Genomic DNA, 26530 nt, shown 5'->3' on the forward strand with positions numbered 1-26530 from the left:
GTTTGAAGGTGGCAAATGTGTGCCTAGTACTTGTCCCGCTAATTGCTCAACATGTACTTTATTAGATAGCTGTGACACTTGTGTTGATAAATATTATTATGGAGAAACTTGTGAACATGAATGTACTCATTGTTCGGCCGGAACAAACTGTAAAAAGACTGACGGCTACTGTTGGAGTTTATGTGCCGATGGTTTCGCTGGAGATTACTGTAATGTCCTATGCAATGAGGGATGCCAAAAGTGTCAACGTAATAATCATAGTGTATGTGTATCTTGTATCACTAGAAGATATGGCATAAACGGACAATACTATACATGCAATAACCTTTGCAAAAATAAATGTGTGAACAACTCTTGTAACGCATGGAACGGCTATTGTAACCAAGGTTGTGTGAATGGATACAAAGGATTTTATTGCACCGATACATGCCCAATACATTGTTTGAACGAAACATGTCAACAGTACACTTTTGTATGTGTTCACGGATGTGATGACGGATATTATGGCCGTCAATGTTTATATCGATGTAAAAGAGCCGAATGGAACTGCCTTGTTTGTACTTCAAAAAATGACACATTCGGTTCTTGTTTACGTTGCACTAATGGATCATATCCAGGATACAGCGGGAAGTGCGTTCCATGTGGACCGAATTGTTATGGAGGATGTAACTCATCAACGGGAGAATGTTATGCATGTGAAGATGGGTATAGGGGATCGTTCTGTAACGTTTCATGTGCATCGAATTGTAAGTCATGCCTTCAGACTAACGATGAATGCAATGTATGCAAAGAGGAGTTTTGGGGAAGTGACTGCTTAAACAATTGCAGCACACACTGTAAACAGGGGAATGATTCAATGTCCACCTGTGAAATAAATTCCGGGAATTGCAAACACGGGTGCCTACCTGAATCACATGGATTACAGTGTTCTCTTCTGTGTGACAAGCATTGCCTCGCTTCTGAAGGTGGGGCTCTTGAATGCAACCAAATGGATGGTCACTGCACATTGGGATGTGGGAATGGGTACAAACAGACAAACACAGGATGTATTGATGGTAAAATAACTTTTTTATTGAAAAGTCATATAACTGTTAATGCTGCAAAAACATGTACTTGTAAATGACATGCACACATTATCAACCTTAATTTGTTTGTAATGTAAATACCAGGAATGTTCGCGAGACAGCATATTTTACTGTGCACACTTTTAAGTATGTGGTCTCTCAGTGTTGGGTAAATTGTAATCAGAGGAAATATAATACATCTTCATAAAGGGAAATATTTAAACTCGCAAAAATAACTGCATCATTGAACTCAATTAGGCTTTCGGTTCTAATATTTTTTATGCATCCGTTACAGACCAAATGAACCAAAATGGAGGCGCCGGTCATGGAACATCTGGATCAGTTATAGGTGGTGCTGTTGGTGGTGTTTTCGGCCTCCTTACAGTTGCCCTCATCATCGGGCTTTTAATCATCGTTAGGAGGTAAATGATTTTAATGAAATTATCGAAAGAAACATAGTTTTAACCCTAACGCGAATGGTACTGTTTATGTGCATTCTAATTGAAATTTATTTTTAACAGAAGTACATCTATATGCATCCATAACTTATTATGAATAGTTTGTATATTGATCTCTATCACTGAAAAACACCAATTTTGTGATTAAACATTAAACTTTATGAAAAACATACCATTCTTAAAACGGGATTTTAAATCTGCTAGATAATCAGAATGGCTACAGTGTTTCTAAAGCTTTGTACATTGATCGCTTGATTTCAGAAGAAGACAGGACAGCACCGACGGCCCTAAGACAGATGCAGCAGGTTTGTACTTGGAATGAATGTACTTGGAATGAATGAAATGACGTATATGTATGAAGTGCTAATATAATATGATGTATCGCATGAATTATATTTTCTAAAAAAATGAGTTTTATTACCATTTCGTTTCAATACAGAAATGAATTGATAACATATGTACACGAATTGTGTTCAATGAGATTAAGGTAAAGCTTTATTTAGTTTTCAACGATTCTGAAGAAATTATATATTCACTTATACTAAGTCACTGTCGTTGGCAAGGTACTGCGCGAAAGTTTGGCCATGTGTTGCGGGGGTAACCGGAAAAGCCGGAGAAAGCCCATTTGTCTAGCTTGACGACCAAAGAAACCCACATGCGCCCAGGCCGGTTATCGAACACGGGTCACCTTGGTGAGAAGCAAGTGTGCTAACCACTTCGCTAACCAATCAACAATATTTAAACTCGTGTTTTAAAATGACTATAATCAGACCAAGTTTTTTATAGAGGAAAACAGCGTAGTCTACCAGAACACCAGTGCTTCTGCCGGTATTTACAATGAACTCACAGATAAAATGGATGAAGCGAAACCTAGCAAAGGGCATGTAAACAATGCTAAAGGTCAGTATGCTAATTGTAGTTTATTGAAACCAGAGTAACAGTAAAATTTGAAATTAGGCCCATCGATAAGTGTACATATTATTTGTATATATCTGTCTATAGTTTAATCTATTCACTTATGGAGGTATAAAAGTATCTATCTATCTATCTATCATATATAAAATAGACTAAATTATTAACTATGTACATTGATTAATTCCTATTATACCAACTAAATAAATGCATCTTTTCGATGTAAATGTCAACAATAATGACTGACATATAATGATTTAACTACACTCACTATATAAAATATTGTTATGTTGAATTAAATAATTATTATCATTTAACTAGAGTCGCCTACGACTTCAACAAATGACAACAACTTAGATCGTCCCTCCGACTCAAAATTGGTGGTAACAAGAACTTCAAAAGAACAACGAAAGACAAACCAGTTAATACAATCAGCAGGAAAAACTAAAGACTTGGAAAACAACGCGAAATGCAAAACACCTGTCGAAGATGCGTCCAAAGATGTATTACAGGACAAAGACACCGATGATGTGTATTACAATCTGAATAAGGTTGCTGCCAAAGACCTTGAAGCTTTTGTGGCTGCCAAAGACAAGTCATATTACCTTGAAGAGTTTAAGGTATAGTAAAGGGCCTCACAAGATATACATGTGTATACGCTTGATGATAAAGCCGGACTATGCTATCAGTGTATGCTAACTTTATTCATGCACAGAGTTAAGCATCTTTATGATTTGCTTACGAACTATTTATTTGGTTTGATGCTGTTTAAATACGTTTACCATTATAAGTAATTGAATCTGATTTCAGAAACTTCCTGAAGGTTTGGTAAAACCCCATCAAGATGCATTGAGGTCAGAAAATCGTCCAAGAAATAGATATCAAGGCATCTACCCATGTGAGTTTCATGTAGAATGTGTAATACATACTGTTAATACGAGTTTGCTTTCACCCTAAAGATCACATTTTTCACGTCATTTACTTTTTGTAAAATATATACAGTTTCTTATCAAAGTAAGACATGTTATTTGGCATTGTATAAGAGAATTTGAAACGATCATCAATATTGCTTAATAGCTTTTGTTTGTAATTAAGGAAACCGAATTATGTATAAAATATGTATAATGTTCAATGCGACCTTTTATCAATTTAATACGTGCAACCTTCGCTGATGAAAATTTCGGCTTGTAAAATGAATTATATTTATTGATTTATTCTGTATTTCTTATCCATATATGTCTACATATGCAGATGACGACACCAGAGTGAAATTGACGGGCGGAGATACGGATTTTATCAACGCAAGCTTTGTAGATGTAAGTGATACACTTCCTTCAACTATCATAACTATGGCTTTGTTATCGGATTATTAAAACATGAGGCTTGCTAAAGTGGGAAAACGGTTGTACTGTATAACGTATATGATGCAACAGAAAGTAATAAGAAGCGGTGATATTTCATGCAAGGTCAAAATGATTATATAAACTTATGATATTGATTCTGTTGTGATGATGAAAACTAAGCTCGATTTTAAGTAAATGTGATTATTTATTTTGAATATTTTGGCTTGTTTTATAAACTAGTTCAAACGTTTGTTTGCCAGGGATACAGGCAAGAAAATGAATACATTGCTTCTCAAGGTGAGTTTACTTACTGGTAATTTGTTTACGAATTCCTTAAACATCCAAAATTCAACTTAACGTAAATTTGTTTAAATTGAAAAGTATCATGTTTGTAATATTATTTCGTCACACGTTACGATTATTTATTGGATGATATATATTTGATATTGCGTTTAAATGACATTCTAAGATATCAATCATGTTATTTCAATTCAGCAATTTTAAAGTTTAACGCATGCATGGTCTATATCAGGTCCAACAGATAACACCATGCAAGACTACTCGGTGTTTTGGCGTATGGTTTGGCAGCAGAAAGTGGGCAAGATCGTCATGCTTACCAATTTAGTGGAAGACGGGGTATGTTTTCATACTGTTTAGTACATTTAATGTGATATTTCTGTTTTGTCACTCAGCAAATTATAACAGTTGAATATGTTATATCTCAAGTAAATGAAGAGGCCATGACACCTGAATATGAGTACGCATTCAGATTTACTTTTTCAGCCAATCTTTATCTTAACAACATTAATTAGTTCATGGCTTAATGTATCATTATTTATATTCAAAGAAACCAAAATGCGACCAATACTGGCCTGACCATGGAATCACTAAACAGTACAGCGAGATAAACGTGACGTGTTTAACTGAAGACATGTACGCCGACTTCGTGATGAGAACGTTTTCAGTGAAAATGGTATGTGGCAAGTCATGATTTCATTAACATTGACGATTTTGACATAGTTACATTTTTGCGATTTAAATAATAACTGAAAAAATATAAGATATGTTAAGAATTCCTGTGTTTCTGTAGACCGAACGAAGGCAGTTACCCCATCGTTTATTGATAAACGATAATTAGATATTCACGTCTGTAATCTCTATTAGCTTTGTATGTTTGGGAATAACTCCGATTAATTTATCATGAGCGGGTTTTAAACAACTTTAGGACATCTACTTTAGATTTGTATTGGGCTTTAAAAACAGGTTATCATGCGATTTATGTGAGTTTACTATAACCTATAACAAGTTACAGAATTTGTGTTTAGGCTAAAGAGGGCATGACAGTCCAACAGTTTCATTTCACCAGCTGGCCGGACAAAGGGGTCCCCGATGATGTAACTTCCCTGGTCGATTTCCGTCACAGGGTTCTACAAACAAAATCGCCACTTTGTGGACCTACAATCGTTCACTGCAGGTATACGTAAACTTATCATAACACGTTTTCACTGAAGAAATCCCGTTTAACAATTCTAATGATTCCACTAATCAAGCATATCAAAGGGCAGTAATTTAAATTCCCTTATTTTCGCAATGATTACAATAACCTGTCGTAATGTATACTTTTTAAGAAATATTACACACCACTGAGGGTCATATGACATTAAAAGGACCGGCCAGTCAGCCACCGAAAGTGTACATGGACCGAGGTGTTAGCGGATGTCCATTCACCTTCGGGGGCTGACTGGCCCGTCCTTATAATGCCATAGGGCCCGAAGTAGTGTGTAATATTTCTCATATTATACCGAACATTTTATTTTACCATCCAATATTTATAAAATACTTTAAGTGTGTTTTATTAAACAAAGCTAATAATGTTGACTTGCGAGATATTTTCGTCGTTGTGAAAAGAGAAAGCCGCACTTGCCAGTTTTTATGACGTCAGCGGTCCAAATTACATTTTTGGCAAGGTCCGGGCCGGCCAAAAATATGATATGGACCACTGACATCATAAAACTGGATTTTTTATTAAAATACAGTGATATACGGACCGATCGACTTTATATATACAAAGAAGGGACACGTTTATGTAAGGTATAATATTAAGGCATATTCAAATATTTTTGTTTTATTGTAAGATCGAAATAAATTTCTTTTCCAAGTATACACAAAGAGTAAAAATATTACTCGTTGCTACTTGAAAATTGAAACTTTATAATAAAAAATAAAGTTATTGCCATCGTACTCCCCAAAAAAAACATTAATCTTTACATATTCGAACATTGCAAAGTACAAATTGTTGATTTCCCTGACACGACTTCACCGTGTAAACAGTAAGAACTTTGACTGAATCAGTATTTGCAGTTCGTAAGATTACAACAAGTCTACTAATCATGTGATGTACTTTTCGAATAATGGATAGAAAGCTAAATTAAGTGACATTACAGTGCTGGCGTTGGCAGGACGGGAACGTACATAGCGATGGACTTGTTGACGAGAGAGGGTGAAGCTGAAGGGTCCGTTGACATTCATGGTTGTGTCACAAATATCAGACATCGACGTACACGTATGATCCAAACGGCAGTAAGATCCGACACATTTCTAAAATAATTTAAAAACCGAATAATATGTTATTTGGTTAATTTCATTATTTAAAGTTTTTGTATCAACTCAAATTGTATCAAGATACAAAACTGCAACAAATATGATGCTTAATACTCAAAACGGTATTTTTCTATGTCATTTACATATTAAAATATGCCAGAAATGTCTTTCTATATAAATCCATGTTTTAAAGGATCAATATGCTTTTCTGCACCACGCACTTGTTCACACGTTAGCGTTTGACAGTAAACCCGTTCAAACGGAGGGGTTTGCGAACTACGTGTCGGATTCGGAGAACGAACATAGGCTAATCAAACAATTCAAGGTTTTCATATTTTGGCATATTACTTAAGATTTAAATTCTGAAACAGTTGTAAATCAATAAGATCAGCACAACAATCTAGAAAACTATGTTTATTTTAACGTGTATCGCCTTACCAGCCATTTGCGCTACTTCCTGGAAAAGACGATACAATCAAGGCTTTCTCATTCACACTATCCGCGATAATTCAATAAGTTTTCATTTCACATTTAAAGTTGTCAATTGATATCATTAATGATATATATTGACGTCAATTGTTTCATAAGAAATAAGAATTATAGAAATGCATTATTAGAAACAAAAAGTTTATATTTTGAAAAGCAACTGGAGATTAGCATGGAAAGATCTGAAGAGGAGCAACAAGCATCTGAAAGAAATTCAGCCTTAATAAAGTCCAACAGGGAGGGCGCTGACATTCCAGGTTACAATATTCAGTGGCCTTTACTGTTTATGAAGCATCTTTGTGAAAATGGCCAACTTCCAATATGCATTTATTTATTCGATCATTTGACACTAGCTTAGAAATGTAACCTAATATGCTATCTAAAAACGGCTCAAAAGTGTTAAATCGTTTTCAGATGTTCATTTTTCACTTGTACATTTTGTTTTGCTCCCCAAATTAATATTTATGTTTATTTATGAGTGCTTCTTTTCTCAGGTAACTTGTACAGACCTAGGTTGCATTTAGGAAAAGAACCGGGGCATGATTATATCAACGCCATGTATGTTAATGTAAGTTTAACAAAGATCTATATAAAACGTATTTTATTTTAAAATGTTCGTTATACATATTAAACATAATATTGATGCTCAACGCTTAATAATAAATCAAAGAAGTTATGGTTTTGAAAAGCTATAACAAAACATTTCTTTGTAATACTGTTCATGTTTCCGTAGACAACATATTTTGCCTCCAATATAAAGGTAATAGACATACTTATCTATCACGCCTCAAACATGAACGTCGCAATGTCATTTGGATAAGATTGGCCACGTTCTGACCCCATCTTTTTACATAATGGCCACTATGTTAAATCGTTCCAAAATGGCATCTATTTCCAATACCGATATATCGATTTCACATAGAACAGCATCCGGATTAAGTTTGCAAATCCGGAATTTTTGCAAACTTATTTTTTTTATTTTTCACCCAATGTTTTTTATTTTTGTATTTTTAAAATGTGTTAGGTAATACTAATAAGAGATATTTTTTGTTTCCTGAAATTTAATTTAGAAATATGTTTTTTTGGCATTTAAAGTCAACTTTTCCAATGGGAGTCCCATTGGAAAATGGCCTTCCCATTGGAAAAATGGTTTTTCCAATTGGAAAATCAGCCCAACATTTTTTGTTGGAAAATTCTCCCACATTTTCAAAAAAGGAATTAGTGATTAATAACAATCATTATCATTAATGGTTATAATGTTATCTAGAAAAAGTGCGTTTATAGTACTTTTTATCATTTTTTGTAAAAAAAAATCCCGTCGACCATTTTTTCCAATTGGATATTTCCCACAATTCAATATGGGAAAAGTCAGGAAATTGGAAAACTCCAATTGGAACATTGTCCCATTGGAATCTTCCAATTGGTAACATTGGCAATGGGCTTAATCCAATTGGAGGTTCTGGCAATAAATTTTAATGGGAAAATATTTCAACTTTCCTAAATCTCTTAAAAGAACACCTATTTATTTATTTAGGAATATATTTGAAGTTTTGTTTTATTGTTTACCTGTGTCCTGACATTGTATCCATCCAATTCCAAGCTAATACTTCTGTGCTGATATCTTAGCGATAAGATTTAAGCATCTTTTAATGAATTTGAATGCAATAAATCATATCAAAAATTACCTGAAGTATTCTTACTCAACCAGTGACACAAATTCCATTTTTTAAATATCTTTACACTAGTTTCATCTCCTCAGACGCCATTTTTAATCGATTAAGTTGTGGTTACAAACGACTAAGAACTTATTCATTTTTTCAAAGCTATACTCACTTTTACGCTTGAAAATGTTATTTCGGTTGTCAGTACCTTTACACAGAAAATGTACCATTTTCTTGATTTTTAATGAAGATGTAATTAATTGATGGAAATCCATATGAAATGTTTTACCTAAGATAATAGTTTATTTCATACACACTGTTCTGCAGGGGAGCAGGACCTTTCAACCCCAAGAGGCTTTTTAACCCTTCTAAAAAAGAACACTTTTCAGTTTTCAACCCTTAGACTTTTAAACCCCTATTTCAAAGACTTTTCAACCCCTACCTGTTTGGACTTTTTAACTCCTATAACAAAGACTTTTCAACCCCTAGTTGAATTATTTTAATAACCATATTAAAGACTTTTTAACTCCTAAACCAAAGACTTTCCAACCCCTATTATTTGGTTTTGAGCTGGTCCAAGCTAAACACCATTAAAAATGCTGCAAGGCATTTTAGAATGTTAACATGCATCATGTGCCAATGCCTTCCTCAAACAGTAATACTAGTATATGTTTTAGAAAAAAATATCGAACTGTACAAACATGTAAGGCTGGTGAATTTTGCATTACAAAATAAACGCTATTGGTAATTAATGCCATGTTGTCACTTTACTACATACCCGGTAGTAGTATATAAGCCAGTCATCCTACAAGATAGCAGTGAAGCAAAAATACACATATGATGATTACTTGTAAATCATCTTGTATATGTGGAAAAAATGAACTTGTTATCTAGCTGATTGTAAAAACACTTTGTCATTCTTAAAGGGACTCGTACCTCATTGGCACCAAATAATCATTTTCCAGGTAATGTGTCTGAAATAATTAGTTAACTCTTTGATACTGAAATTGCAGAACAAAATACAATGAAAGTATGAAAATAAAGTCTTGTTTTAATCAGGGGTGAACCTACGCTTTTTACGTCATGGACAAATAAATAGCATAACCACTCAGCAAAAGGGACTCATACATAATTTATGGATATTTTGATCATGCATACCTTGGAAGCAACACCTTTTATTTCGTATTTAAAACAAATTTGCTAAAGAACCACATTTTACAAACTACGAGCTATAACTTATACAATAAACTCATACCTGGTTGAGCATTTTTGATGTAGAAATGAGGCACCCAAAATGCCAACAAGTACATATATGCATGCATAAATATTGAAGCAATGGTTAACATCGTCGCTTAAGTATATCCCTCACGCATCAAAATTAATTTTGCAATTGCACTAGTGGCCAGAAGGAGGGGGGGGGGGTGACCCCCCCCCCCCAACCACAACGTACCGATGTCGTCCAAGTTAACTTTTCGTTTCGAGGCAGGGGATACAGGGTAATCCAGAAGAACTGGAAAAAAGGTTGTGAAATTGCGTAAATTTGTTTATTTTTTGTTTAGTGACACTGTTATTCAAAATCAATACATACACATATATAACAAACATCAATTGTGACTGATAAACCTTTAACTACATACTAAATAATGCATTTATTGAAAATATTTATTACTGATAACAAGATTGTAACCGTGTTTTTAATAGCAGAAAGCGCAAAAAATATTAAATGATTGGTAAATGCTAAAAGATTTATTGTGGTCTACTATAGTCTCATAAGGTAGAAATACCGTGTGTAATGCTCATTTCTTTCAAATTTAACTCGATATCCTTCATAAGAACCATTGTTTTCGACATTTATTCATTCTTTTAGGAATATTGAAACAACATTATTAATTGTGGTAAACCTTATCTGGCAGTACTTAAGAGTGCATCTTTGACTTTATTACTCGAGTGAATGCACCTTCAAACCGGTTTAACACCAACATGTCACAGTAATCAATACCATCTGTGTTAAGATGTCGGGAATGTGTTAGACGAATGATTTTGTTTTATGGAGCTTTGAAGAGCGATGAATGGCACTAAAGTGGTGCCAAATGGATATCTCAAACACCCATTGGTAAGTCATTTATTTTTTTCCATTTAATTTTTTGTCTTGATTTTTGAATATATAAACAGTCAATAAGTAGGACATCTCGTAAAGAACGTTCACTTGAAACAGTCCTCTTCTTATCCACACTTCGACAGGGAGTGGGGCTACTCTGCCTAAATAGCCGTCAACGAGTATTTTAAGAAATATCAAAATAATAAAAAATGGTGTCCCAGTGGTTGCACCAGTCAATTGTAACCATGCCCCCCCCCCCATAGTCCACCTAAATGACCGTCAATGGGTCTTTTGACGATTTTAAGACTATGGCAGTTACAGGGATACACATGAAATGTCAAAATAATAAAAAAAGTATCCCTAATCGCTTATTATTGTAGCTCCCCCCCCCCCGCCCCCCAGTCTAAAATTATAGACGTGTAATACATTCTTCCAATCCTTACTGGTTGACGGTACATTTCCTAACAGGGCACAAATCCTGAACACCGGCTAAAACACGCGTTTGTTTACCGTGATCGATTATTCGATGATCTAGATCAATACAGAGGCTTGCCTTGGTCACACTTGCGAAGTTTCATCTTGTTTTGTTAAGCATTTTTCTAAAAAATGCCATTTATTTATTATAGCATACTTTTTAATTATAATTGTATGACCATGTATTTTCGCTTTTCAAGTGTTCGGTATTTGTGCCCTCCATAGCGTATTTTGAAGGGTGATTTACTATCCATAAAATTGAACGATTTTCGACATAATATTGACGAGATCGTGAATCTGTACTTTGACAGCTGTTTTCACATGAACCAAAGATGTTTCATACGAAAGTTTAACTTACTACAACATAAACTCTCCAAGATAATTGTAAAAAACATCAGAAAGTGTTCGGATTTGTGACCTTAGCCAGTAACGTCTAAACGGGCTTGTGCAAAAACCGGGGGTGTTTTGAAAAATATTGAAATTGTATTAAGTGAAGTATTTTATGGTTTAAATTGATCATAAAGGTTTATATTCATACTTTACCATGTAAGTGAAAAGTTATTTTGCATTAAAACACATTATTTACCTTTCCAATAAAACAAAAGTTGACTGACACAGACAACAATTATGCCAAGCGGAACAACTCGACCCAATCGTAATAACTCGGCCACCACTGACAAGCTTCTAGATAGACCTCGTAAATACAATCGTAACAACTCAGCCATGGCCGAAATGTTCCAATTGTTTAAAAATTGTGCCCTGAAGCCTTGCAGGTGCCCTTCATGTATATATCGCTATGTTTTGACAGCAAGAAATGAAAAATAAACGTCAAACTCATAATTATTCATAGGATATGACATTTTTATGTATGGAACTGATATAAAATTACATAATCTGGTAATATTTCTTGTTTTATGATATTTTTGAGATGTTAAATGCTTTAACCCAGAATCCCGATCGGAATAACTACCCACTTTTGATACTAAACAATTTGTATGTGAAGGATTTGCCATATCAAAAAAGATACAAAAATCCGTAAACGTACAATTCTTTGGTCTACTAAGATTTAGCTTGTGAATGTCATTTTACAGCGAAATCAACAAGTTAAAAAAATACTCATGACCTGTTCCTTATCAATATGAAATATCTTTAAACTTTTAGGAACATTATGCAAAAAAAAACAACAGTATGTTTTACCTTCGGTATAAGAAAATAACTATTTTCTAATAAAACTACTGTTGAAAAATGTAAGCTAATGAAATGGAAAATAAAAAGATGCTTCCAAACATGCCATATTTTCTTGAGACCATTCAGGGGGATTAATGTTCAAAAGTCTGAAAATTCAGGGGGATTTTGGTAGTATTCAGGGTTTTTTTTTAGCAGGTCTAATTTGACAAAATTTCAGAGTATTTTAAGACGCAAGTACAAAAAAACAAATTGCCATAATTTTGAAAGACTCCCGAGGGGATTATGTCCAGAATTTAAGGGGATTTGGGTCACATACCAGAGAATTTTCATCATCGCCATGTAGCATTACGGGCATGACACACGTGCCAATTTACCTTGTCTACCCCTTTTTCCAGCACTTCATCTATATTTTAATGAGACACAGCCATATTGCATAATAAAAGCACTCACTTGCAAAATAGAATACTTCACAGAAAAATATGTTTCAGAGACAATTTAATGGGCTTACCTTCCTCTAAAATTGGATACAAAATCTGCTCATTATGATCATAAATGATGACTTTCAGACTAATAGAGAGAATGGAATGATTTATCAATATTTTTCATTTCAATTCCCAAATAGTCAGATTTGTTTGCTTCTGATAAAAAGCAAATGCATAATTTATTGTTTAAGTTCATAAACATATCATCTTTTGGCATTCATCAAAAAATAAAAAACATCACCACCATAATATTAAAATAAATAAAAGTCATTTCATCCGAATTGTCTACTTTCAGTTTCTCTTCTGGAAGTTCTGTTATTTTCCGATATTTGAGATGAAGGTCATGTCATGTATGTAAACATATTAGTGGGTCATAACAAAGAACAGCATTGTCTATTAGTTATTTTAATCCTTTTCTTTACCAAATAATGTACTGTCACCTTTAAATCATAAATCATTTTGATGACAATGACACATGTTTAAACACTTTAATTTGTTACATCCTCTCTGATTGGATAAAACCTATAGTTTTAACCAATGAAAATCGTCCTTTTATCTGACCAGTCTAATTGACATTTCTTATGCAAATTCTGACAGTTTCAATCAAAACAATGCATGAAATGTGCCCTGCTGACTTATTAAGTGTCACCCAATTGGTGTTGTTAAAACACACCATCAGTTGATAATCCAATTAAGACAAGAAGGGCATTATAACTGCAAACAGGCATATATAATTAAACCCTGTGATAATTTTGCGTAATTTTAAACACACTTTTTTTAATTTCGGGGGATTTTCATCCCCCTCCGGGAGACCGGGGGATGGGTCGAAATTCCGGGGGATTTTTCCCCCTCCGGGGGATATGGCATGTATGTCAGCTTCTGGGTTGCTTTGAAGTTGAACTGCTCACATGAACCCACAAAAGATGTGTAGGTATGTGCTTAACAATAAAGGATAAAACATTAAAATGAAGCATTTCAAGTGGAGGTTTTCATTAGGGTAGTGCTACCTTAAACACACACTTTACAATTATTTTTTTCTCTTTTTTAATCTATTTTCTTTAACCAATGGACTATACAAACAGTAGGGTCAGTCCCAGTATACAGGACAATTATTCAATAAAATGTTTATCCTTTTGATATCATAATTGGTAAAAAAATATCAAAATGTAAAGAAAAAATAACAGAGACCGGGTTCAAACTGTGGTCGCCAAAATTGCAGTCCAGTGTTGTATCCACTGCTATGAAAGTTTACATTTGTTTATTTGATTTAATATATACCTAGCTTGGTAACATTAAGTGATAACATCGACTAGCCAATCACACATAAAAATTAATTATACTAGGTATACCCACCTAGTAATCTTTTTTAATGGAAAAAAAATGTGAAAAATCAATTAATTGTAAACTATGTGGTACTTCAGTTAGTTAGTTTCAATGCATTGTACACATTGATACCAAATTCATGTCAGTTTTCGACAATTTTCTCTTCTTTCGCTATTTCATCATACGGTGTATAGCCCCTGAATAAAGTTTCACTCTGTTTCATTGAGTATATTTCTTAAAAATCCTTTCTTTGTTCTAATCTGCTAAAAGGTCAAAAAGGTCACAGTCATGTGAGCATCTTTGAGGCCTCTCAGTTATTATAACCAATGCACCAGTCAATTGTAACGGTTACTAACCACGCACACCCCCCGGTCTGGGGGTATACTGGGAATAGTCGGGAAATGGGCCGTGTTTTTACTTTCTATGTGGCCACGCAGGGCCGGGTGACCGCAGTGGTTTTGTCTTTGAGCCAAATTTAGCTGAGATTGGGCCTTATATAGAGTCTCTGGTGTGCAGGGGCATTTGGCCGGGGTTTTACCATCAGTTCGTTCCCGCAGGGGAGGGGATTAGACCCAGGGTTGGCTGGACCGAAAGTCAAAGTCCCCGCTATTCCCTGGACCTGGGGGCGCCAGGGTTACAATTGACTGGTGCACAACATATAAGATATTTATAAAATAAATAAAAGTACAGTTAATCAATAAATTTTAATGTGGTAAATTAACAAAGAATTAGATAGATGCTTTATGCAAAATCTCACAAAGATGTAAAAAAATACAAAGGAGTTCAGGTTTGCTAGTTTGTAAAAATATTTCATGGAATCATGGTAAATTGTTATATTATATGTCCAATGACAGCCCATATATTTTCTAACTACTTGAACCTTTCTTGTTATAATTCTTATTATTTTTTGTTTTAGTTGATGTGTGATGCTGATAATACAGAGACAGCTAGAGTGACAGAGTTTGATGAATAAACTTAAATTAAAAAACAGTGAGTACAATAATCTATTTTAACATGTCTTGTGTGTAAAGTGTGATTCCGAAGCAGTAAATATATATATATATGTATCTTTAAGTTTTGAATCACAAATTTAGATCAAAGATCTATTATCACACAAAACTTAAAGGATATATATGAAAAGTCATGTGAATTGTGCAAGTCATATAATATAAAATTTATATTGATCAAGTCAAGCCATGCCATGTAAAAAAAATTGACATCATATCAAAGATTGTATGAATCATTCTCAGAGCTATTGAAAATATTTAATTGATTGTAAGCGGACCATGCAAGGTAATTTTGAGTAACCCCACCAGCCAATACAATATGGCTAAAAAGGCTTTGATAATATTTTTTATCTAATGTTTATCTTTCCTAAAATATTTATATTTATAAATCTATTTACCAGTATAAATCTGTATTTATTTATTTATTAATGCATTTATTTGCTCACTAATATATACAATACACTTATCGTTGTATATTGTCTAGCTAATACATGTATACAAATATGCATAATATGCATAATTATGGGGGGGGGGGGGTCATAATTACCTATGGTGTACTGTCTTGTTCTTACGAAGATATGATTTTGACTAAAATCCTTACTGAAAAGGCAGTGCAGACTGGCCTGTTTAAATAATTAATTAAATCTTAATGGGTTTAAATGTATTTTATTTTATTTTTAAAGATATTTTAGAGTTTAAAAGGAAGAGAGTCTGTTTTAAAGACTAAATAATTATATAGTCAGGATAAAAAATAATTATTTTTCAAAATCAAGTTCAAATAATTTTCCATTATTTGGCAAATGGAAAAAAGCTAAATATATATTAAGAATGTTTTACTCGATAGAAAGTAGGCCCAGTATCTTTTGCATTGCAACACTAAGAAAGTAAATATTTATTTTTTGTCTTTTACCAATTCCATCAAAGTCTGTGAGTGGCTCATGATGCTTAGGCCTGCCAATTTAATGGTTTTCGAAATCATAAATTGAGACAACTTATAACTTTTGTATAAAATCTTCAAAGCTTTCAATAACTTAACATGTCATCCACCTTATTGTCTCAATTTAAAAATAGTTTTCACTCAACAACTTACTTATTAATCAGGATAATAATTTGATAATGACTATCACTATCATTCTGTAAGATAATGTACTGGTACATAAATTTAATCCCCAATATATCAGATGAGTGTGATAGTATATGCTCTTAATAGTTGTAGCCCGGAATTATACGTAGGAAACAATAGAGTCATTGGACTGTTACACGAATTTCAATAGCTCGAAATTCGCCTTTTATTTGTACCAGCATGGGAAAACCCTGTTATGTTAATACATATAGCCCGGAAGTAACAAATAAAAGGTGAATTTCGAGCTATTGAAATTCATGTAACAGTCCAATGACTCTATTGTTTCCGAAGTAATGTGTGTATATTACAACGGTTTAATTTTGTTTGTACCGGAGGATTAGGTCGGAAAAACTAGAATAGCTATAATTCCGGGCTACAACTATTCCGGGCTATATGTATATATATATATATATATATATATATAAATGCACGAAATCAATGTGGGATTTTCATTAAGTTTTGGTTAAACCATCTTTGTAACAAATTACAGTTACTTCCAAATTACATCTTATTCTACATAATACAAACTGGAGGACAGTTCTTTTTATTTGGTAATGTTAAGAGACTTGAAGACAAAAAAAAATGTTTAAATTCAGAAAACCTTACACAAAGTAGAAACCTTCTATTAATGTCATTATCTTGAAAAAATGAACATGCCTTTTAGCAATTGTATCAATCTGTGAAAATCTACATTTTGCCTTCGACATGTTATACAATTTAAGGATATTTACATGGAAATTAAGTTCAATTCTAAATTGACAGTCATGTATTTCTTCCAAAATTTTCATAGTATAAGGAACATGAATTTTTTATGAATTTAAGTGCATAAATGCAGATAATGATCATTATCTTAAATCAATTACAAGCCAATTCATAGTCATGCATATAGCCGCCTTTTCAAAATATGATAGTGATTGTCTCAAATGACCAGTCTTTCTCTGTGGGGGGTGGGGGCTGTCAGTCATAAGGAAACCTTTAAAAGGCATATTCATTCAGCCAATCAGATGTCAGGTTCAGTGAAAGGGGCGATGCCAGGTCAAGTAAAAGGGGTGGAGCTAAAATAAATACTGACATTCAATGAAGATAGATCCCCCTTTGGCCTCACAAATATGTTTCAGTCACACTAGGGGGTGTGACAGGGTCAAGCCATAATGGAGCCATAGGCAAGCAGACTTTTATTAACCCAACAACAACAACAGGTGTAATTCTTACCAACTGAGGAAAAAACTTTAGAGGTTTTATTATTGCTCATTTTTTTATACAAATTAAATATCTAACAATGACAAATATAAAATATGATCATTCAAGCATAATATTGACACCAAACATGACACATCTTGCAAATGGTCTTGAATAAAATTCCTACACTTTTTATAATGATAATACATGGGACCAATATCAAAACCATTATCCTGTTAAATAGGACAATGGATTTGATATTGGTAATTTGCAGACAATACAATGTAATTAAGTAAAAAAATACACAGTATGCACATGCACACTGGCTTCAAACAAAAATTGTTGCTTAGGCCAAAAAAAAGTATTCATAGTTTCCAGTTAAATATCAAAAAAGGTAGGCATACGGTAACTGTTGTTTTTTTTAGGACCATGTTTCTTTGGCAAACTGACCTATATCAGGGAATTATTAAGGTCTTTACTAAAAAAGCACATATTGATCAAAACACCAAAAACAAAAAAGGATCAGAAGGATAAAAATAGGGTCAGTTGGGCGGAAACAAAGATTTTTGAATCCTTATTTTGTCAATGATGTCATGTCAGTGATCAAAATGATAACACAATTTAAGCCCTGCATTCTGGAATGTGGGGCTAAATTCTTGATTGTGTTATAGTAGGTCCAAAAATAAAATGATTTGGTTAGGGTTACATCCTTTTTAAAAACAGAAAGAGTAAAAAGTATAAAGGATTACATTTTTAAAATACATAATATATATGCGTTTTCACTTTAAAATACATGCATTGTTACAGTCTTGTTTTCAGTAAGTAACTTTTCCTTAAATGCATTCTTTGGAAAGTAATTTAAGGTTTATTATTCAAAATATATGTTAGTCAACTTGTGTATGTATTGATTTCCAACTTTTTTATTTTTTGTTTAAACTTTATGTATTAGAATTTCTTTGTGTAAATACCTGCTTATGTGATAAAAGACTGCTGACTAAAGATTAGATTTCAGATTTTGATATTTCCATTCCAAATTTAATGTTTTACAGCTTAAACTGCTACTAACAGTTTAAGAAAAATGCATAAAACATCAATTTTGGATGGAAGTATGAAAAGCTGCAATCTGATATTTTGTCAGCAGTCTTTTATCGCTGGTTTGCAGATATTTACGCAAAAATTCGCTTGTTCGAAGACAAAAATTTTAAAAAAAGTTGTCAAAACGTTCAATCTGTGAGGTTGCAGCTTTAATATAAGACTAACGTAAATATTAAAAACAAATGAGGCCCCTTTAATATTAACATGTCAATATCAAAAAGAAGATGAAAACTATGAGAAAGTGTTTTTATAATTAAAAATAAATTGCTTAAAGCAAATATCTGAAATTAATAATTGTCATGCAAAGCAGCCTGTAATGAATATGAATATTAGATTTTGGCCTTGAACACCTTTTTAAGAAGAGTGTTTTGAAGTAAGGATTATCATAATGCTGAACTTAATATTGTACTGTAGCTTTGTAGCAAATCCTTATGATTAAAGTCACTGTGTCTTCCTTATGCTGTGATAAAGATCTCCATAGTAACATTTCTAAACCTAATAAATTAAGTGAAAAAGGGTGTTTATTGGGGGTAATAAAACACATCTTGATAATGGCCAATTAGTTTTAATCTTTCAAGTGTTGGTAGGATGGGAGGGGGGTCTTAACTTTTTGAACTGCCAATATTTTCCTGGTTATTTTGTCCACCATGTCAAAATGATCTGGGTTGTTTTGTCAACCCTGTCTAAATGGGTTGGACGTGTTTTGTCCCCTTAGTCAAAAATGACATGGGATGTTTTGTCCTACATTTTTATAAAGGAGTTCAGAATAAATAACACATTAGTTTTCGTGCTTATGTAAAATAAATGCAAATGACTTTCATTATAAGTTTAAAAAATACTCTTAACGCTGCATTCTCACAGATTTACCATTTTTACAACTTTTTTATTTTTGTCTTGGAAAGAGCAAATTTTTGCGTAAATATCTGCAACCCATTGATGTAAGATTGTTGATAAAAAAACAGATCTTAGATTTTCATATTTTCGAAAATGTTAGAGCTTAAAACCTTACTAACGGTTTAAGAAAAATGCATAAAACATCAATTTATGAACTTAAATATAAAAATCCGCGATCTAATTTTTTGTCAGCAGTCTTATTAACTGGTTTCCATGGATTGTAGCAAAAATTGGCTTGTTCCAAGACAAAAATTAAAAAGTTGTCGAAATGTTTAATCTGTGATAGTGCAGCTTTAATTATGGTAGCTTTTCAGTCATTTGCCTATATATGTCTATTTGATTCAGTAAATACTTCATAATATTAAAGCTAGGCTTATTAGGATATGCTTATTTTTCATTGGGTTCTATTTTTAGCACATAACAGCTTCATTACAAGAATATATTAATTATTATTAAAGCTGCATGCACTCTCACAAATTTACCGTTTTTACAACTTTTTTATTTTTTTTGTCTTGGAAAGAGCAAATTTTTGGGTTTAATAGTATCTGCAAACCAATGATAAAAGACTGCTGACATAGATCATATCGCAGATTTGCATATTTTCGTTTGAAAGCCAATGTTTTGTGGGTTAAACTATTACTAACAGTTAAAGAAAAATGCATGATCTAATTTTTTGTCAGCAGTTTTATATCACTGGTTTTCATGGATTCTTGAAAAAAAAAATACTTCCCTGTTGGCCAATTGAGAACAAAATCAAGAGGTTTTGGGTTTTGCTGTTTATATGTTCTGGAATTTTTCAAAAGCATTTATTTATAGGACTTATGAATTTTATGTACAGCATTCTGTATATTGTCAAGTGTCCTTTTTTTAAATTATATACAACATGTATAAATTTAATGTTTCAGGAAATAACCACCATCTCTCTCAGAGGTCATCTTTCTCATTATTGTGGGGAAACCTCAAAGGGCATCAGGAAAACCTTCATCAACCTCTTTGTGCCCAGTGGCTTGTGCAACAGTGTTTCAGAAGTATAAATACCTTTTTAATTTGTGTATATCATTTGTATAATGACTTGTTTTTATATATTAAATATATATATATGATTTATTATATATATATAGATGGTTAATCTTATGACTTCCTGATAGTATTTAAGTTGTGAAATATTAAATAATCTAATCATAAAAAATGCTTGGAAATGACAATAAAAAAAAGATATTTGTCGAATAGGAAGTTTCACCTGTCCTGTTTATATTACAAATCATTTTAAATCAGACAGAAAATTCAATATACTTGTTGTATCTCACTGTTTATTTGTCTTCACATTTTGTATTGTCACATCAAGCCTGTTTGAACATCCTAGAGAAGATAAGTGTATAGAAGTGGATATGATATAATAAATATGCATATAAATGTGCTTGGGATTATTTTCAGATTATCATTAAAATGGGGATAATGGATGACTGGCCACACATATGGGGCTATGGACAAGCTTCAGAGCAGGCTGCCAGGTGGTGGTGTTAGTAGTTTATACTCCGGGTCCCGGCGTGAGCACATTGAAGGGTCCCAGAGTGACAGTTCAACCACCGCACACCTATCCTGGGCAGAACCAGTACTAGGTGCCTTCACCTCTGCAAGGAACTGACAGCTTCTGTACATGCCAGGTGCAGTGGTACAGTGCGAATGGTCGTAGAAAGGATTTCATAACCAATCACAACAGAGGTGACCTGGTCCGCCCGGGAATCGAACCCGGGATGTCCAATTCAGAGTCCAACGCTCTACCGATTGAGCTGACCGGGCGGACATATTAGCTACATTAGATGACAAGCCATCTATGCTGGACATTCTTCACAATAAAATGTGATGTCACAGGAGCTGTCTATCTCAACAGCTCACACTGTCCGTATTTGACTAAAGGAATGAATGAAGTCACTGCAGAAGTTAGATTGAGGAATGTCCATGTCACTACCCATCATTTGGAAGGAGTTGGATAAAAAAAGTGTGGCCTATGTATTGAAACAGGTCCGATTTCCAGTTACGGACAGTCTTGATTTGTCTGATTACATTTTTGACCAACATGATGGTCTAAAAGAACACTTACTGGTAACTGGTAAAATCATGGCCCAGTTGTTCCAAGAGGCAGGCGAGTGGGAAGTTACTAGACTCCATTTCTTTATGGGTTGATCTGAGGTTCCAGTTCAGTTAAAGTACTGATAGAACACCAAGTGTTTGCCATAATACAGCAACATTTGATTTGTAACTATGTATTTGTTTGAATTGTTGAAACAGTACTGTTTACTAAATAATGTGTATGTATATGAAGAATAATATTATAAATAATTTGTAAGAACCTGATATTAAGTAAAATGTCGATAAGTCTAAATATGTATCTGCGAATCATTTTTGTATATCTGTAAAGATTACATTGCCTATATTCCTCAATTTATATTTTTCTTTTAGCCAGTCAATAACTTTTCTTAAGTTCTATCTTCAAAATTGTCGGGACAGGGATTATAGCCCTTAATTAACCCAAATATGTAACATTCAATGCAAAATTTCTAATTGGCTGCATTTAGGCAGTTCAGATGCAGGAACAAACATCACTTGGGTCCTTAATAATAGCTTTCCATCTGACATTGAAGATCCAATAAAAGGAATTTGTCATGTGACTGTTTATTAACTCTCAATTTATTGAAAGTGAAATTACTTACATGATTTGTAAGAACTAAATTATAATGATATCAAATGATTGTTTAAATTAAATAAAATAGATGATTACATACATGAACTATTTTTATTTCTTGTTTGTCAATATGAAGAGTAATGCAATGGCTTTTGAATTTCATAAAAAAGGATGGAAAAATGTATGTTTATTGTTTAAGCAATTAATTAAGTAATAAAAGTTGTTTTTTTTCTTTTTTTCAAATTATGCTATCTTATAATACAGATCGTTATTTGTTTAATTTTGGTACAAATGAAGTATATAAGGTATGTCTAATGTTACAAATAGCAAAAATTCAAATGCAAATCATGGTGACTTGACTAAATGTGAATGCTAATTGAATCAAAATAGTTAATAAATAATAATGTTCATTTGAAACAATTGAGAGTATAAGTTTGGTTTGTGTATGCCATATATTCCCGGGGGGGGGGGGGGGGGGGGGAGGGGGGGAATGAAAAAATGAAAAGTATATTACTATGCGCAGTGCTATAATAATTAATAAGTAAATGTTTTTAGCTCACCTGTCACATAGTGACAAGGTGAGCTTTTGTGATCACAATTTGTCCGGCGTCCGTCTGTCGTCCGTCCGTCCGTAAACTTTTACTTTAAACGACATCTCCTCATAAACCGCTTAGCCAATTTCTTCCAAACTTTACAGGAATGTTCCTTGGGTGGTCCCCTTTGAAAATTGTTCAAAGAATTGAATTCCATGCAGAACTCTGGTTGCCATGGCAACGGAAAGGAAAAACTTTTAAAAATCTTATTTTTCAAAACCACAAGGCCTAGAGCCTTAATATTTGGTATATAGCATCATCTAGTGGTCCTCTACCAAAATTGTTAAAACTATCCCCCTGGGGTCAAAAATGGCCCTGCCCCGGGGGTCACTTGTTTTACATAGACTTATATAGGGAAAATCTTCTTCTCAAAAACCACAAGGCCTAGAACCTTGAAAATTGGTATGTGTCATCATGTAGTGGTCCTCTACAAAATTTGTTCATATTATTCTCCTGGGGTCAAAAATGGCCCCGCCCCAGGGGTCACTAGTTTCATTACATAGTGTTATATAGTAAATCTTTAAAAATCTTCTCCGAAACTGTAAGGCCCAGGGCTTAGATATTTGGTATACAGCATCATCTAGTGGACCTCTACCAGATTTGTTCAAATTATTGCCACAGGGTCAAAATTGACCCCGCCTAGGGGGTCCTTGTTTTTACGTAGTGTTATATAGTAAATCTTTAAAAATATTCTTCTCCAGAACCGTAAGGCCAGGAGATTAGATATTTGGTATACAACATCATCTTGTGGACCTCTATCAAAGTTGTTCAAATTATTGCCACAGGGTCAAAATTGGCCCCGCCCTGAAAGTTATTTGTTTTTATATAGTCTTATATAATAAAACTTTAAAAATCCTCTTCTCCAAAATATAAGACCTAGAGCTTTCATATTTGGTATATAGTGTTACCTAGTGGACCTACACCAAAGGTATTCAAATTATTGTCCCGGGGTCAAATTGGCCTTGCTCAGGGGTCATTTGTTTTTACATTGTCTTGTCACTGAACATCTTTTCCTCTGAAAGTAAAGGTCAGAATGACTCCATACTTGATATGTAGCATCCTTACATGGTCCTTTCTCAACTTTGTTCAAATGGTTTTGTTTGGCCCCTTTTAGGGGTCACCAGAGCAAAAAATAGAAAAACCTTTAAACAACTTGATCTTATTAACTGCTTGATGGATCTTCAAGTCTGAAGCATCCTAGCATGGGCCTCTGTCAGGTCTTTTCAAATAATTTTGTTTGGCCCCTTTTAAGGGCCACCAGAGCTAAAATTAGTAAAAAAACTTAACATTTTCTTCGCATGAACCCCTTGATAGATCTTCAGCAAATTTGGTTTGAAGTGTCCTTGCATGGACCTCTCTTAAATTTGTTCACATAATTTTGTTTGGCCCGGTTGCCATGGCAACCTAAAGGAAAATGTCAACAATTGGTTATAATCATCTTCTTCTCCTAAACCGCTTTGACAATTTTGATGAAACTTCATAGGAATGATCCTTGGTTGGTGCTTTTTCAAAATTGTTCAAAGAAATTAATTCCATTTAGAACTCTGGTTGACATGGCAACCTAAAGGAAAAGTGTCAACAATTGGTTACAATCATCTTCTCCTAAACCGCTTGGACAATTTTGATGAAACTTCATAGGAATGATCCTTGGTTGGTGCTTTTTCAAAATTGTTAAAAAAAATTAATTCCTTGCAGAACTCTGGTTGCCATGGCAACCTGAAGGAAATTATAGGCTGTCGTGTCCGCGCTGTGACTTTCTCTTATATGGACAGATTTTAAAATGAAAATGCCATATGTTTTCAACATACCAAGACAATGTGTCGTGTGCAAGACCCATGTCCCTACCTCTAAGGTGAAAGATACACTAAGTGTTTATTCACAATGGAATGCTGAATATGAGGACATAAAGAGTGTTGGCTGTCATTTAGTATGATTGTTTTTTTTTTGCTCAGAGGCAATTTAATATAACTTGCAATATGTATTTGACACATACAGGCAAGATAAACTTTTTATACGCCCGAAGGGTCGTATTATGTTATGGCCTCCATCGTCTGTCCGTCTGTCTGTCCGTCTGTCCATCCGTTAGCAATTCCGTGTCCGGGCCATAACTTGGTAACTAATAAAGCGATTTTCAAATAACTTTATGCAAATCATCACTACATTAAAAGGATGTGTCGCGCGCAATTTCCAGGTCCATACCTTAAAGACTAGAATCACCATGGGGGTGCGTTAGCAATTCCGTGTCCGGGCCACAACTTTGTCACTAATAAAGTCATTTTCAAATAACTTTATACAAAGCATCATTACATTAAAAGGATGTGTCGCGCGCAATTTCCAGGTCCATACCTCAAACACTAGAATCACCATGGGGGGGGGGGCGTTAGCAATTCTGTGTCCGGCCACATCTTTGTTACTAATAAAGTGATTTTCAAATAACTTTATACAAATCATCACTACATTAAAAGGATGTGTCACATGCAATTTCCAGGTCCATACCTCAAAGTCTAGAATCACCATGGGGGGGGGGACGTTAGCAATTCCATGTCCAGGCCATAACTCAAAGACTAGAATCACCAATGGGGGGCGTTAGCAATTCTGTGTCCTGGCCACATCTTTGTTACTCGTCCGTTAGCAATGGGGGGGACGTTAGCAATTCCATGTCCAGGCCATAAATCAAAGACTAGAATCACCAATGGGGGGCGTTAGCAATTCTGTGTCCTGGCCACATCTTTGTTACTCGTCTGTTAGCAATTCCGTGTCCAAAAGGATGTGTCACGCGCAATTACCAGGTCCATACCTCAAAGACTAGAATCACCATGGGGGGGCGTTAGCAATTCTGTTTCCGGGCCACATCTTTGTTACTCGTCCGTTAGCAATTCCGTGTCCGGGCCATAACTTGGTAACTAATAAAGCGATTTTCAAATAGCTTTATACAAATCATCACTACATTAAAAGGATGTGTCGCGCGCAATTTCCAGGTCCATACCTCAAAGACTAGAATCACCATGGGGGGGGGGGGGCGTTAGCAATTCTGTGTCTGGGCCACATCTTTGTTACTAATAAAGTGATTTTCAAATAACTTTATACAAATCATCACTACATTAAAAGGATGTCACATGCAATTTCCAGGTCCATACCTCAAAGTCTAGAATCACCATGGGGGGGACGTTAGCAATTCCATGTCCAGGCCATAACTCAAAGACTAGAATCACCATGGGGGGGGGGCATAAGCAATTCTGTGTCCGGGCCACATCTTTGTTACTCGTCCGTTAGCAATTCCGTGTCCGGGCCATAACTTGGTAACTAATAAAGCGATTTTCAAATAACTTTATACAAATCATCACTACATTAAAAGGACCTCAAGCCGAATCTTCTTCGGGCGTATAATGCTCCGTTTCGCGGTGCTCTTGTTATGTACTTGTTCATAGATCAATGTCACATTGGGGGGCATTTGTCACATACTTTGACAGCTCTTGTTCAATATTCTTTGAGAAACAAGCTATATTAATAACAAAGGTTAAACTCTTTTACTCAGGGCCATCATGGCCCTCTTGTTTTATGTATTATTTATTTATCATATGCATTGACAATTGATTATAATTTCATAATATATTATTTATTCTTTTATTGTATGTATTCTAGATCATTAAATAAATATAAGTAAATATGCATTCAAATTTCTGTATTTAGTCTTAAATAATAAATGTTGATATTGTTAAGACCAAAATCCGCTGGACTTTAGACCAATATTCCCTGGAATTCAGACTAAAATCCACTGCAAAGCCTCTCAAAAGTATGGCATGCATGTATTTGTGTCTGTCTTTTACCTTAAAGGTTGTACCCACCAGGAATACTTTTTGTATCCT

General features: G+C 34.1%; 1 protein-coding gene and 1 long non-coding RNA gene across 3 annotated transcripts in view; both read left to right on the top strand.

Moving 5' to 3' along the window:
- LOC128205736 (multiple epidermal growth factor-like domains protein 10) overlaps positions 1 to 26530 on the top strand; it is a 34723-nt gene that overhangs the window by 4201 nt on the left and 3992 nt on the right. The window contains exons 3-17 of one of the 2 annotated variants that reach the window (XM_052907648.1): positions 1 to 1055; positions 1360 to 1486; positions 1784 to 1827; positions 2309 to 2422; positions 2756 to 3054; positions 3245 to 3332; positions 3686 to 3750; positions 4038 to 4074; positions 4310 to 4413; positions 4625 to 4750; positions 5103 to 5251; positions 6222 to 6357; positions 6572 to 6703; positions 7022 to 7121; positions 7359 to 7432. The exon at positions 1 to 1055 is cut by the window's left edge and continues 712 nt beyond it. In XM_052907648.1, the coding sequence (XP_052763608.1) occupies positions 1 to 1055; positions 1360 to 1486; positions 1784 to 1827; positions 2309 to 2422; positions 2756 to 3054; positions 3245 to 3332; positions 3686 to 3750; positions 4038 to 4074; positions 4310 to 4413; positions 4625 to 4750; positions 5103 to 5251; positions 6222 to 6357; positions 6572 to 6703; positions 7022 to 7121; positions 7359 to 7432 (2650 nt within the window). The remainder of the gene's footprint in view (positions 1056 to 1359; positions 1487 to 1783; positions 1828 to 2308; positions 2423 to 2755; positions 3055 to 3244; positions 3333 to 3685; positions 3751 to 4037; positions 4075 to 4309; positions 4414 to 4624; positions 4751 to 5102; positions 5252 to 6221; positions 6358 to 6571; positions 6704 to 7021; positions 7122 to 7358; positions 7433 to 26530) is intronic. The other variant, XM_052907650.1, reaches the window with a different exon arrangement.
- On the top strand, positions 10119 to 22261 carry LOC128205739 (uncharacterized). The gene is made up of 4 exons (XR_008256321.1): positions 10119 to 10638; positions 15007 to 15080; positions 20294 to 20416; positions 20823 to 22261. It is a non-coding gene; the product is annotated as an uncharacterized LOC128205739 (long non-coding RNA).

The sequence above is a fragment of the Mya arenaria genome, chromosome 10 (genome assembly GCF_026914265.1).
Source record: "Mya arenaria isolate MELC-2E11 chromosome 10, ASM2691426v1".
In the NCBI taxonomy this organism is placed as follows: Eukaryota; Metazoa; Mollusca; class Bivalvia; order Myida; family Myidae; genus Mya; species Mya arenaria.